This window comes from Ambystoma mexicanum, chromosome 3p (assembly GCF_040938575.1).
Source record: "Ambystoma mexicanum isolate Mex_15411 chromosome 3p, UKY_AmexF1_1, whole genome shotgun sequence".
NCBI lineage: Eukaryota > Metazoa > Chordata > Amphibia > Caudata > Ambystomatidae > Ambystoma > Ambystoma mexicanum.
In genome coordinates this window covers 351,314,368-351,329,034 of record NC_090925.1, presented here as the reverse complement: position 1 = coordinate 351,329,034, position 14,667 = coordinate 351,314,368, and the positions used below count along the sequence as shown (strand labels likewise).

Genomic DNA, 14,667 nt, shown 5'->3' with positions numbered 1-14,667 from the left:
ATACATGAGATTAATGGGCATTCGAATGATTGAATGTTGCTGATCTTTCGGTCCTTAATCATTTTAATAGTAACATGCTTTTAAAATGCATTAAAGTGTATACAAGTGATGTTGTGTAATTTTATTCTGAATTAAAAATCATTGTGTCTTACTTAATGTGTTTGGAATTGTGAAAGGTTTTTGTTCAACATAACGCCTTGGAACCACCAGAGTGGAGCACGTGTCCCCACCCTCTCGCCCCACACACAGGAAGTCATCTAGAAAACATAACATCTTTCCTTGGCCCCCCGAATACTTTCTGCCCTCACCTTGCTCCTTCCTCCAAATCCACCCCCCCCCCGCCCACATGTTACTACAGTGCCGGCATCTTCTCGTCCCATTCCCCTTACTCCACACCCCAGCCCTTTTCACTCTGCTGTACCCTTTTCCCCTTCAGCGTCACCTGGTTCCTGTCCTACTCTCCGCCCTGATTGGCCAGCCTCACTTGCCGAGTCCTGCACTAGGTCGTTGTCAAAGCAGACCTGCAACTAGCCTCTAGCGAGGCCTGCTAACTCAAACCCTTTACCAATCCCAACGAGCGGCACCTGCCTCACTGGCCCACTCCACTGCTGACCAATAGATCCACCGAGTGAAACAATTCCAAAAGCGTTGGACAATATACTAGTAAAGAAGCAACCAAGATCCTACGCCAGGAACCCCCAATATGCAGCCATCCCAATATAGGCCGCTCACGACCTGGCTCCCTGATTCTCCCCACTACTAGCCGGTGAGACTGTTGAAGTGACTCAACTCCTACATTACACATTCCCTTGCTGGTTCGCAGATGGTACATTTGCTTTGTGTCCTGCAATTGGGCCCTCTTCAGCCCTCAAATGGGCCCCTAGCATTGCGATACTTTCTACCTCCAAGACTAAACATTGCCTGGCAGACCAGTAGCTCTACACCACCTCCTTGAGGGAATCCACACTACTTTTAGGCCCAAATTTGCCAGGCGTTCTCGTGGGCTTTGACACCAATGCCCTAAAGTTCCTAGTGGTTTAGCAGACCTAGTCACTACTTCGTGCTCACAAAACACCTGGTGGCCTAGTCCCAACTATATGCTCAACATTGTCTGATAGTCTAGTCTTACCAGTGGGCTGCCCAGATCTCTTGGTGGTCAGGTAGGGGCTTCCTAGTCCACCCCTCCACTTACCGGACTTTACAGAGCCAGGGTGGGCAGACGGCAGTCCTCACTGCACACCACATAGAACTTGCCAGCAAATGGGGCTTTCGAATATTTCAGCCCAACATTAAGCAAGTCCATCATTCTTGGCCCCATGTCATGCATCGCCAAGGGGTGGGGGGCGGGGGTCGATTGTGGTCCTAGAACTCAATAGTTACAGTCAAGGCTTTATTCCATGTTATGGATTACAGAACGTCAGTCAGCGCCATGACACCCTTTTCAGTGGAAAGGACAAGTCGACCGGGGCATCAGAAACCCCCATGTAAGATTGAAAGAGGGCATGTTGCTGCATTGGCTCCTCTTTTGCCCTACGATTTCCTCATTAACCCCTCAGCCCCCTATACAAACATCCATGGACGATTTGAACACTCCCCGGTTTAGCATTCGCTTACCTTGCCCCTCATGGCCGTGGTGAGCAGCTCGGACATTGGCAGCAGCCAGAAGGCCTCGTCTCAGCCCAGCTCCCAGACGCAAGGATGGCAGTGACAGCATCTGTACAAAGCGAGGGGTACAAGAGTAAGCACAGGTTAGTGACCACAGTAAAAAAGTGTTGCCTTCTTTAGGAACACACGTGAAGAAGCTAGATTGCCTTCATGGCACTGAGGAGCACCTTATTTTCAAATGTAGACCTGACCCTGCACCCAACAATCCCTGGCATAGACCACCTGCATTTCTCCCCGACTCGTAGCCTTGCTCCACAAGAGAGGACTCTTGCATGTTACATTTCTGATTCTGCACTTTCTTTTGGTTTCTTTGAGATTCCCTGCATACAACCTGACTGGCCTAAAGACTTGCCTAAGAGACTGGCCTAACAACGAAACAGCCATGGAAGTGATGTCGCAGAGCACAGAACAGCCGATCTTTAGAATACTGGGAGGCCTCAGGATGCCGGCCATGAAGAGCCCCTCCTGAGACGTACACAGGGATGCCGCTGCGGGCTCAAATCCCAAGGCTGCCTCGCAGAAACAGCCTGCACTTATGAAATGTACTTTCTTCCCCCTCTTTGGCTAAATGGCACGTTTGTTATGATACATGCTGTTAAGGGGTTGAGAATAGATCTAGCTACTGCATTGTACACAAGGATGAGCGGGGGCTGGGAGGGGCCCTCCTATGCACTGGTGTGTGTTAGCATTACAGCACTTTTCACCCAACTTCTGGTTTGTGTCAGAGTACCTGGAATGCAGGAGGTGGCGTGAGGGGACTTGGATGAGCACTGGAAGAGGGAGAGCAGGGCGAGCCTGTAAGACTCAAATGCAAGTTATAGGACAACAGAAGGCACGAGCTATACAGTTTCTAGGCGCTTATACCACCCAGCCTCCCAAAGCTTCGATACTGCAACAACTTTGCAAAGGTTGAAGGCAGACCGATAATGCAAAGATATTCTGTAGGATGGGCGGCAATTTCCCAGCATCATTGCACATATTTGGAGTGGCATGGCTATAACATTTCGGGTGACCAGGCTCGATTGCTCGTGCCAATAGAGCCCGCCCCCTCAATAATAGTTAATCGATGCCTCTGCACAGTCAGTTCCCAGCATTCAGTTCTCTTGCGCCGCCGCGTTGCTCGCAGGTGGGCTTAGCGTCACATTGCACACCGCAAACGGATCTTGGTCTTCAGCGAGCACACCGAGTATTACATCACAGTGAGCTTGCTCGGACCCCTCTCGCGTGCCCATCCCTCGTGATGCAGTCATGCGTTGTCGCAAATGCAACCCTGAATCTGCTCCCTTTGGAGTGCGGCAGCTTGCGGGGCAAGCGTAGCCCTGCATTAACTTTCCAGCAAAAAAAGAACAAACTTTTGGAAAGGTTGGCCTGAAGTTTGTCCATATGACTTGGAGGGCGGGCAGGGACACATGGCTAGAGCTTGCATTCGCTTTCCGGCAGCTTTCAGGAGCTATGTTTTTGCTGGTGGCGGGCTAAAACATACTTAAGAAAGCCTTCATGAGCCAGAGGGCATTTTTAGCGCAGCTGCAGCAAGAAGGGGAAGGTGAGGTGATGCACTGGGGCCCCAGTCGGTGAGATTTTGGGCTGGCTCGGCTTACACAGCACAGACTGGGCTCAGTGAGCTGTACAGGGTGAAAAACAAGTGCCAGCTCGACATTCCTGGGGGAAGTGGGTGACGGCGTGCACCCCTTGAACAGAGTGAAGACATGTGCCACGCCACTATGTGACACCTGGTAGGGGCAGGAGAAGCAAGAAATCCCAGATGCAGTTTGAGAGAGTCACCCTGACCTGGGAGCAGAAGAGATTCGGGGAGGCAGGTGATATTTAGAAGACTGTCGGCACCCCAAGAGTACGGGGAGCCATGCTGCGCTTGGTCAGCTCCACTTGCTGTGTGTGCCCTGGGGATGCCAGCATTGCATGTGGTCAAATGAAGCCATCGCCCAACTCTGCTTCTACACGGTCACAGATCTCTCTGGGGCATGTATCGGTACAGGACATACACATGTATAGCGCCAAGAGACCAGGCGAGGCAGCACTTTCAGGTCCACCACCAACTCGGGGGCAGAAGTGGCGAGCTGCACAGATTCCACCAAAGATCAGGGATGATCAGACAGCAGTGGGGGGACCGGGCCCCTCTGAAATCCTGCCCCCCCCCCACCTTGTGCACCCCCTACCTCAGCTGGGCTACTTTCCCTGCACGGTCTGCAGTGCTGTGTCTGCAGCACAGCGCACACACAGGGCCGCAATCAATGCACCTGCACAACAACGAAGTGCTGTTAAGACACCCTGCAGCCAAGAGCAGCCCCTCCAATCCGAATGTCGTGCAGGAAACCGCGAATGATGGGTCATTAGTGACTTAATGGTTTAGTGCCTACAATCTGATGTGAGGGGAGATGCACAAAAAGGGGTGTGCCCCCCCTCTGTGCCCCTCCTTTGTTTGAATCTTGGCGATGCCACCATCGTAGTGCAAGGAGATTGAAAAACCCAGCTCTACCGCCAGCGTCCCCATCCACTGTGTCAGATGAGGAGTTAGCGACACCTCGCTGTAGGAAAGCACAGATAACTATGAGGGAGGTGCATGATCACAGGTGCAGTGTGTAGTATTAAAAGCAAGCCCACCCACAATCTGAGAAATAACTCCCCCCCCCCCCACCCCCCTTCCCCCAAACAGCCTCCATTGCAGATCAGGAAGCACACGACAGGTGGCATTCAGACCACCACCATCATCATCATCATCATGACCACAGGATCCCAGGCTGTGTGCCAACTTACTGCCACATTCCAAAGTGTGGCAGCGAGAACAAACCGCAATGGACTGTTCATTTGCACTAGGATGGAAAACTAGGAGCAGAGGGGAACCAGGGCCCAACTGGGGTACCACATGCAGCAGTATCGTGCACCGACACGGTAAGAAGTCGTGCAGCATTCCTCCCTGTACCAGCAGGCCAGCAGCATACCTCCACCGGCCCACACAAGGCTTCAGCTGCATCAAGGCTCGAGTGTAGGATGCAACGCGCGATTGCCTGTACCCCAAGGGCGCATCGCAGTGCTCCCTCCTTGCGTCAGGGCAGAGTGGAGATATTCTTGACTAAGCTCAAATGCTTCCATAAGCCCTATGACAGACCGTGTCTGCTTGAGGCCAACCTCTATTGGCAACAAATCTCTTGCCCTACTAATTAGCGGAAAACCATGGGTTCTGGCACCTAACTGGAAAAGTCCTACGTGAAAGTTCTTGGCTGAGGTTTATGCTCTGAATCAGGCACAGTGACTTGTGTTGAGATAAAAGTGCAGTACACAGATGTCTGGTTCTCTTGGAAGACGACGTGTTCAGACATAAGGGTGGTGTAATTGTTACTTACTCCTTGATTTCGGTAATAAGGGGTGTTTAAAATTAATATTGAAAACGAGGAAAGTTTTTTAAAAATGAGACGAGCATGGATACAACTTTAGACTGAGTTCCACCACCGTGGACCCTCAGGCAGGACCGCCAATGCAAAAATTAAACAAGTAATCAACCATGACACTTGGGTATGCATCACACTAACCGTACCTATACCAAAGGCACGGCCATCCACCCTCTACTCTACCTCATATCACACATCACCGCAGCCAAGTCTTGTGATGCAAATGTTGTCTAGCTGGACACCACCAGTGGCACACATACTCTCCCGCCAGCCTTCACAGCAACCAACCACAAGCCAGTTCTACTCGGGTCGCTAGCAGCGACTCACCCTTCCCTACCTTCGTGCTGGCAAAATGCACACACGCATTCTGAACCCCCCCCCAGACTAATCTCTCATACCCAAGTCCTACAAATGCAACAGCGCTTTGAGGCCATACCAACGGCAACAGGTGCTATACAAATGCCACATTACACACATTTTGAAACCAGCGAGGAGTTTATTCTAGCACCAGAGCAATTATGCACGAACGGCATTGCTCTAGAAGCATATCATTACAAAATGCACGAACAAAAATGAAATCAAGAAATATAAAATACATTACAAATTCACTTGTAGACCCTGCAGTTGGGTCCTCTGGTCACGTCAGAGGTCCATGCAGGTCCCCACGGCAGGGGGCGGAGGAGGAAGGGGAACAAAAACAAACAAATTGCTGCTGCTCTAATTCTACATCACAGCACCCCTTTCATGACAATGGGTTCCATGGTCACTTATGTCAGCAATGGCGGGAGTTTCCATAGCAAACACCTGTCACTGCGACGCTGGTACACAGAAAGAGCAAAGCGCAAAGCGAGGCCGGCCTATGATTCTATGTCAAGACGGAGGCGAGCATTATGCTTCATCTTCTTATTTATTTGCTCTCCAGAAGTTTCAACACAACAAATAAAATGTCCATCTTTACGATGGCACAAACACATTTTTTTTTTTTTTCTTTTTCAAAACTTCATTTCCCATCAGCCTAGGCCCTGAACCCAGTGTCCTGGTCATGTGACCTAGTCCTTCCTCTTCCTGTAAACCTCCTCTTCTTTTCCTGCTCTCCAAGAGATAAGTACCCTTTCACTTAGCTGCGCATTTCTGTCAGTTTTTGTCTTGGGTTATCAGTTGTAGCGATGATAGATGGCGTTTTTCTCATGACCTATCATTAGGACAGCGCGCAGGGATCGCGCAGCGTAGGGAGGATTCGACAATCCTTTACTTTAATTTGTTTTTAGCCTGGCCCCGTGCTGCAGTATCAGCACCTCAGGGGCCGGCCTGAGACACCGTACTCGCGCCGACAGTGAGGGAGCGAGACCCCCACCTTCGTGAGGGAGGCGCGAGAGACAGAGTTAACGCCCAACGCGGACGACGCCGGAGGAGATACGTCTTTCCCAAGTCCCCCCGCCCTCGCGGAGGCGGGGCTTCGCCGAGGAACTCTGCGTATAGAACGAGGGACGAGCCCTCCCTCCCTCCCTCGGGAAGGAGGGGCTAACCGCTGCGCAGGCAGTGCGACCCGATTCCCCGGCAGAGCTAGATCGATAATCTTTACCGGAGAGCGCTCATAAGAGCGAATTGGTGAACTCAGTGCCTACACTGAAAAAAGTAAAGAAGCTGCTTTGCAGTCTGGTGCAGCCTCTAGATAAAGGAGTGAGAAGTGGACGTGCCCTTACACCTTTTCAGGTACTATCAGGCACCTACCAGCACATATCATGGCCGATTTTGAGTGGAGTGAGGAGGAGCAAGAAGCCACGTACTCGGAAGATCTGGCTCAGAGCTTCAAGGACTTGCTGGGTAATTCACTCAGAGGCAGTGGCTCTAGGAGTCAGACCCCTGCAGGACCGCCTGCTAACTATCGAGACTTTCCTAAGCCAAAAGGACAGAAGCACCGTACCATCAACAAGCACGTCCACCAGGGCCACGCCAGAGAGCCCTCAGGGGTGTACGAAGGCCCGGAAGAGCGCGAACTCTTCTGACCCCCCCGGGCCAACCTGAAGGGGCGAATCCAAAGGCCCCGGAGGCATCCGACGCTTTCAATAGGCTCAGAGAAGCCTTTATGGCCAAGTCGGAGGTGCCGAGCCTCATGACCCCCTACCCAGGGGAAGAGAATATGGGAGACTCAGGAGAGGAGGTCCCTCGAGAAGAGGAATTCGTAGAATCTCCAACATCCTTGCAGGAGGAGGAAGATAAAGACGGAGATGAAGGGAGCCTACCGCCTCCGAAAAAGAGACTGAGAAAACTGAATCACCTAGAAGTGGAAACCTCAGGCATGTTCCAACCCGAGGAGATTAGGAACTCGAGATCTTCGGAATGGGTGCCCTCCCCGAGAGTGGCACGATACATGACGCAGAGGCTGCGCAAGGCCTTAGAGAAGGAAGTGAGGCAAAGAATGAGGGCGGAATGCCCCAGGCCGGAACTCCCAGGGAAGGTAGCAGAAGCGCCAGAATTGGACCCTAAAATGTTAGCGTTTGTGGCGAAATCGAATAGAGACCCTAAGAAAGGGATCGACCGCTCCTGGAGGAGTTGTCAGGAGAAGGTCCTGGATCTAGCAGGCCCATTAGCCAAGATCATGGACCTGGCCGAAAGAGCGAAAGACACAGGGGAAGAAATTGACCCGGATGTATTAGCGAACTGGGCCCAAAGAGCCGTATGCCTGTTGGGTAATGCGAACTGCGCCATATCCTCACAGCGCAGGAGGGGACTTCTTTTGAAGATAGATCAAAAGCTAGGAGACCTGTCCTCCTACGAAGCAGGAGAGGCCGCGCAAGGACTGCTGTTCGGCGAGACCTTCGGAAAGGAGATGGGGAGGTTCGTAGGGACCTACACCTCATTGGAGAAAGCGCAAGCCTCCATTAGAAAAATCTTCCCCCGAAGGGTTTTTGGAGGGACCGGTCGCTACAGAGGCCGAGCGTCCGGTCGTTATCAGGCAGCCAGAAGGCCTCAATCGAACAGAGCGCAATATTGGGAAGATAAGAAGCCAGACACCTTCTTCCAACCCAGAGGCCGTTTCCCCAGAGGAAAGCGAGGCAGAGGACAGGGAAGAGGTCAATACGTTCCCACAGGTGAGAGTATCCGCTTACCCTGCAGTAGGGGGGAGGACAGCGATGTACTGGGAGAACTGGCGCACGCTTTCCTGCGACGCTTGGGTGCTTCAGTCAGTCAGAGGCCTACACATACAATTTACTCAGACCCCAGTCCAATACAGAACCCCCAGGTTGATGGTGACAGCGCGAACAGAAGCAGCCCTGTTGCGAACAGAACTTCAGAGTTTAGCGGAGAAACGGGCCATCGAGCCATGCGTAGCTCCGAAATTTATAAGCAATATGTTCCTGGTTCACAGGAAAGAGAAAGTGAGGCTAGTAATAAATCTGAAGGACTTGAACGAGTGGGTAGTTTACAACCACTTCAAGATGGAAGGGACCCACCAACTGAGAGACACGCTCAGACAGGGCGACTGGCTCACAAGGATAGACCTGAAAGACGCGTATCTCACGATCCCAGTAGATCAGGAATACCGACCCTTCCTGGCCTTCAACTGGGACGGGCGATTATGGCAGTTCGCCACGATGCCTTTCGGACTAGCGTCCGCTCCCTGGGCATTTACGAAAATGATGAGACCAGTAGCAGCAATCAGAGAGAAGGGCATTCGGATCATCATCTACCTAGACGATATCCTAATAATGGCAAGCAGCGAAGAAGCGCTGCGATATCAGACCAGATGGGTAGCGAACCTACTAACCTCTTTGGGATTCCTAGTGAACCAAGAGAAATCAGAAACTGTACCAGCCAGGAGGATAGAATTCCTAGGTTTCATTATAGATACCAGGTCTGCGACCCTGGAGCTGCCGAACAGGAAGATCAGGGATATTCGAAGGGAGATAAGGACCTGCCTCGCCAGACCGACCACATCGCTGCGATCAATCGCAAGAATTGTGGGTCTGCTGGCGGCGTCAATTCAAGCGATATTCCCAGGGCCCCTTCATTATCGAGCGCTCCAGAGGTTGAAAATAAGACACCTACAGCAAGGGCTCGGCTATCACCAGCTAGTCCAGCTAGACCAAGAAGCCCGAACAGAGCTAGAGTGGTGGCTCCAAAACATGGAGGCATGGAACGGCAGAGCCAAAACGACACCTTCTCTGATTACTATGCCGAACTATACGCCCATACCAATCGCATACCCAAGGCTGATATCAAAGACACCTTGGAGGAAGTCGGTCTACCCAGACTGAATCAGGAGCAGAGAGACATGCTGGGGGAGCCCATCACGCCCGAGGACATTTCCGAGGCGATCAGATCCCTTTCCACGAGCAAAACCCCCGGAACAGACGGCCTTACACCGGAGTTCTACAAGGCATACGAGGGGCTCCTATCCCCCATACTACAAGAAGTCTACGCGGAAGCATTCGAAACTGGGGGGTTACCTAGCAGCATGAGGGAGACCCTTATAGTCCCACTGCTTAAGCCTGGCAAACCACCTGAAAACTGTGACTCATACCGCCCAATAGCGCTCCTGAACTACGACAGCAAAATACTAACAACTATTCTGGCAAAGAGGCTCTCGAAAGTAATAGGAACCCTGGTACACGAAGACCAAACTGGCTTCGTTCCGGGACGCAACACCACGGCCGACCTGCGTAGACTCCAGCATGTGATAGCATACACGGCCGAATCCACCGAAGACCTGGCAGTATTGTCGCTAGATGCCATCAAGGCTTTCGACTCGATCTTCTGGGAGTGGCTGATTGAGACCCTGAGGGAATTTGGGCTCGGCGATCAATTTGTTCGCTGGGTCGAGGTGCTTTACAACAACCCAGTTGCGAGAGTGAAGACTGGCAGCATGATATCGCGGGCGTGGCCCATCCAGAGGGGAACCAGGCAGGGATGTCCCCTCTCCCCAATGTTATACATTCTGGGCCTTGAACCGGTGGCGATCTATTTCAGGAATCAGCTCTTCGATGCCGGCATCAGCTTGGGCGGAACAGACAATATCATCTCCCTGTATGCCGATGACGTCCTCCTATACCTACGAGACCCCCAGATAAACGCCCCTATAGCCCTGGATATCCTAGACAACTTCGCGAAATACTCAGGGATAAAATTTAGCCGCCAGAAATCATGCTCCTTCCCCCTGGCTGGACTCAGAGGCAAGAGCGCTGACGAACTCCCTACGATTGGGATTAAATGGCAGGTGGAGGCGTTCCGCTACCTGGGCCTCACCATTAAGCACACGCCGGCCTCTACCCATGACTGCAACACGGAGGTGGCCATGTCCGGAGTACGCAGATCTATTAAATTCTGGTCGAAACTGCCGCTCTCAATGATGGGTAGAGTGGCAATATCCAAAATGATAATATTGCCCAGATTTCTTTACTACTTCACAAACATAACATACTACATCCCACCACCCTTCTTCAGGAAGCTAGAATCCCTATTAAGAGACTTTCTGTGGGGCCGGACCAGACACAAGCTTGCACTGAACATCCTTACGCTCCCCTACGCTGAGGGTGGCGTTCAGCTTCCCGACTTTCAGAGGTATTACCTGGCGGCACAACTGACCCATATCGCAAAATGGCTATGTGACGACCCCTCGGCAGAGACGAATCTCCTGCACCAACTAACCTCCCCCATGCACCCCAAGGAGCTAATATGGAACAAGCAAGTGGGGCCTCATGACCCACCCATGATAGCACAGCTGGGGCGACAGGTATGGACAAAGGTCACAGCTATGCTGGGGCTACGGCACCCGTACGCACCAGAGATTCCCATCCTGGCAGACGTGTGCAAAACCAACAGCGACTTATCGGCGATGAGGAGATGGGAGCACCACGGCCTTTACTCATGGGGAGACATGTTCAGCGATGGGCTGTTTAGAGACTTTGAATCACTGCAACAGACAGATGGACTCCCCCCAGGACAATTCCTATGGTACCAGAAGGTGAGACAGGTTGCCAAAGAGAAATGGACTGAATGGCCTGAGGAGCCGGACACACGCCCACTTGTGCAGGAGCTGTATGGTGTCGGCGACGGCTGGAAACCGACGTCGAGATTGTACATCCAAATAAACGACAGGACCAACCCAAGAAGCGCACGCCTGAAAGAGAAATGGGAGTCTGACTTAGGGACCGAAATCACAGAAGGAGAATGGTCAAGGGCCCTATCATACCCAAAGGAGATATCCCGGAATGCGAGGTTCAGGCTGATTCAGCTCAATATCCTCTACAGGACCTACATGACTCCGCATAGGATAGCCACATTCTCCGACAAGGTGGCTCCGACCTGCCCATGGTGCACTGCCGACCACGCCGACATGATCCACATGTTCTGGACCTGCCCTAAAACACAGAAACTCTGGTCCGCCGTCGAACAGACCTGCAGGAGAGCTGGGTTGGAGACATATGAATGGACACCTAAGGAATGCCTCCTGGGTACCCACCCCAGGTTGAGTAAAATCAAACACCTGGTGAAGTTTATGGACATTGCATGCGCACTCACGAAGAGAACAATTGCCATGGCTTGGAAATCCCCGACTGGCCCCAGACACGAACCCTGGACTAAGGAGATGCTAAGATGGACGGCAGCCGAAACCAGGGCGTGGGAGGAAGGGATAAACCGAGGCGGAGAAGATCCAAGCACCGCGCTGGAGGCTTGGAAGTCCCTCCTGAGAGACTTGATTTCCTCAACGAGCCTCAAGCCCCCTTGAGTCTACCCCCCCTGGACCATCGAGTGGGGTCGACCGAGACACTGGAACATCAAACCCACACTCCCCTCCACAAAACGCTCTAGTATGATCGGCCAGCCCTCACCGACCTGAGACGAGGGTCTGACAACAAAGCGATGAGCCCAACATCCCGGAGGACATGCGGACAGTTAGTGTTATTTTTGTTATTTGTTAAGTTAAGTTGCCCACCCTTACCAAGCTTAAATTGCATATATGTTATACTTTAGGTGACTCACCCTCACCACGCTCTTGATGCTTCAATGTACAAGCATACATAAATGCCAATAAAAATATTTAAAAATAAATGGAACGGCAGAGCCATTTTTGGCGACCGCCCCGACATGGTAATAGAATCGGACGCCAGCAGAGCAGGCTGGGGTGCCCAATGCGGAGAACTCCAAACGGGAGGCAGATGGAGCTCGGAGGAGCTCAAGCTTCACATAAACTGCCTGGAGCTTCTGGCCGGCTCTTTTGCTATCAGAGCTTTCACCAAGGACAGAGTGAACTCATGTATACTTCTGAAGATGGACAACATCTCAGCAGTCAGATACATTAATCACTTAGGTGGGACGAAGTCCAGATTGTTAGCAGAGATAGCCAAGAACTTCTGGCACTCTTGTCTGGAGTCGGGAACGGCAGTGACGGCAGAATATCTACCAGGAGCCCAGAACGTGGTGGCAGACTGGAACTCCAGACATCTCACAGACACCAGCGACTGGATGCTGCACAGAGCGACATTCCAGCGGATAGAGAAGCTCTGGGGACCGTTTCACGCAGATCTATTTGCGTCCAGACTGAACGCTCAAATGAGCAGGTTTTTCAGCTGGAGGCTGGACCCAGTAGCAGCAGGGACAGATGCTTTTCTGCAAGATTGGAGAGGTCAAACGCTATATGCTTTCCCTCCATTTATAATGATAAGCAGAGTTCTAACAAAAGTCCACAAGGAGGAAGCCAATCTGATCATAGTAGTACCGATATGGAAGTCCCAAGTCTGGTGTCCAGCGTTAATGGAACTGTTGGCGGACTATCCCCGAGTGTTGCCGCAAGAGGAAGATCTCCTCACGGACCCAGCTGGGTCGTGTCACCCTCTGAGAGTGAAGGGGACGATGCCGCTAATGGCGTGCAAGATAGCAGGAGACGTTGGAATCTCCCAGGAATTTCGCCTCAAGCTGCGAGCCTCATCGCAGAATCATGGGCTCCATCGACTAGAAGGAGCTACGATGCAGCTTGGTACAAATGGTCAAGATGGTGCAAGGCGAGAGGTTTTCATCCCGTTTCTACCCCTCTAGTAGAGATCATGAATTTCCTGGCGGAACTTCTGCAGGACGGTAAAGCCTACCGCACGATAGGGGTATATCGATCCGCAATATCGACAGGCCATATGCCTATTGATGGAGTACCAGTGGGTGAGAACGTGGCAGTAATTAGACTCCTGAAGGGGATAAGATGCAGAAAGCCTCCGCAACCGAGGTATAAATCTCTATGGGACGTTACAGTCGTGCTTCGACTATTAGCCGACTGGCCCAGTAATAGGTACCTAACACTGGGAAGACTGTCGGAGAAATTAGCGATGCTTCTATGCATGATCTCTTGCAGGAGAGTAGCAGACGTCAGAGCTTTGGAGGTAGACAGAATGATATACGGGCCAGACGGAGTGACTTTCCATCTGGCCAGGAGGACAAAGACAGACTCCTTGTCAATAACGTATCCATATATGCAAGACCATCCTAAATGGTGCGTAGCCGCATGCATAAGAGAATATATAAATAGAACAGCTGAGCTGAGACCGGCGGGGACGACGCAATTGTTGATAGCGCGCAGGAAACCGCATAAAGGCGTAGCGGCAGCCACTATAGCAAGGTGGGTTAGAGAAGTCATGAGTCTAGCTGGGATAGACATGGCGAAGTTTGGAGCACACTCTGTAAGAGGAGCGGGGGCATCCAAAGCACTCCGTCAAGGAGCGACATTGCAAGATATTCTGAAAGCAGCCGATTGGGCGAGTGATAGCACGTTCAGAACGTTTTACTTTAAGCCAATTAATGCACTGGCAGAAGCTATGGTAAGAAGCTTTGAACAAGCATAATGCTCGCCTCCGTCTTGACATAGAATGAAGATTCCCCCTGCTAATAGCGCAGGGAGCTCTTGATTCTATTAAAGACAAGGAGGCGAGCATTAATCTCCCACCCGAGATACACGAGAGAAGGATAAAAGATGACGTTGTAATATTAAGATATGTACGGAGTAAATAACAAGTGCATTTTTCCTCAGAAATAGGGTGTGTATCCGCCGCCCTAATTTGTACTGTTGTCTTTCCGTCTTAGGAGAAGATCAGAAGAACGGCTGAGTAAGCACGAGAGCTGATCGGAAAGCATCGATCGTGATCGCAAGTTTGGATGCGAGAGTTCGTTTTCACAGTTCTACAGTTCAAGGACCTCCCGGATCAAGTTGTCAGTTCAGGAGATGTTTACGATGTTAGTTGGAATACAGTCAAAGAAGAGGAGGTTTACAGGAAGAGGAAGGACTAGGTCACATGACCAGGACACTGGGTTCAGGGCCTAGGCTGATGGGAAATGAAGTTTTGAAAAATAAAAAAAAAAAATAAAAAAAAATAAAAATGTGTTTGTGCCATCGTAAAGATGGACATTTTATTTGTTGTGTTGAAACTGCTGGAGAGCAAATAAATAAGAAGATGAAGCATAATGCTCGCCTCCTTGTCTTTAATAGAATCAAGAGCTCCCTGCGCTATTAGCAGGGGGAATCTTCATTATCTACAGCTAATTGAATTCCCTTTTACCCTGGAACACATCCTTCAGAAAGTAACCGACGCTGCCATCTAGTGGTCATTTGTAG

At 51.3% G+C, this 14,667-nt stretch overlaps 1 protein-coding gene across 4 annotated transcripts in view; it reads right to left on the bottom strand.

Annotated features, from left to right (window-relative positions):
* COX4I2 (cytochrome c oxidase subunit 4I2) overlaps window positions 1-14,667 on the bottom strand; it is a 215,565-nt gene that overhangs the window by 76,441 nt on the left and 124,457 nt on the right. For all 4 annotated transcript variants that reach the window (XM_069650979.1, XM_069650977.1, XM_069650976.1 and 1 more), the window contains exon 2: window positions 1,615-1,714. In XM_069650979.1, coding sequence (XP_069507080.1) covers window positions 1,615-1,714 — 100 coding nt within the window. The remainder of the gene's footprint in view (window positions 1-1,614; window positions 1,715-14,667) is intronic.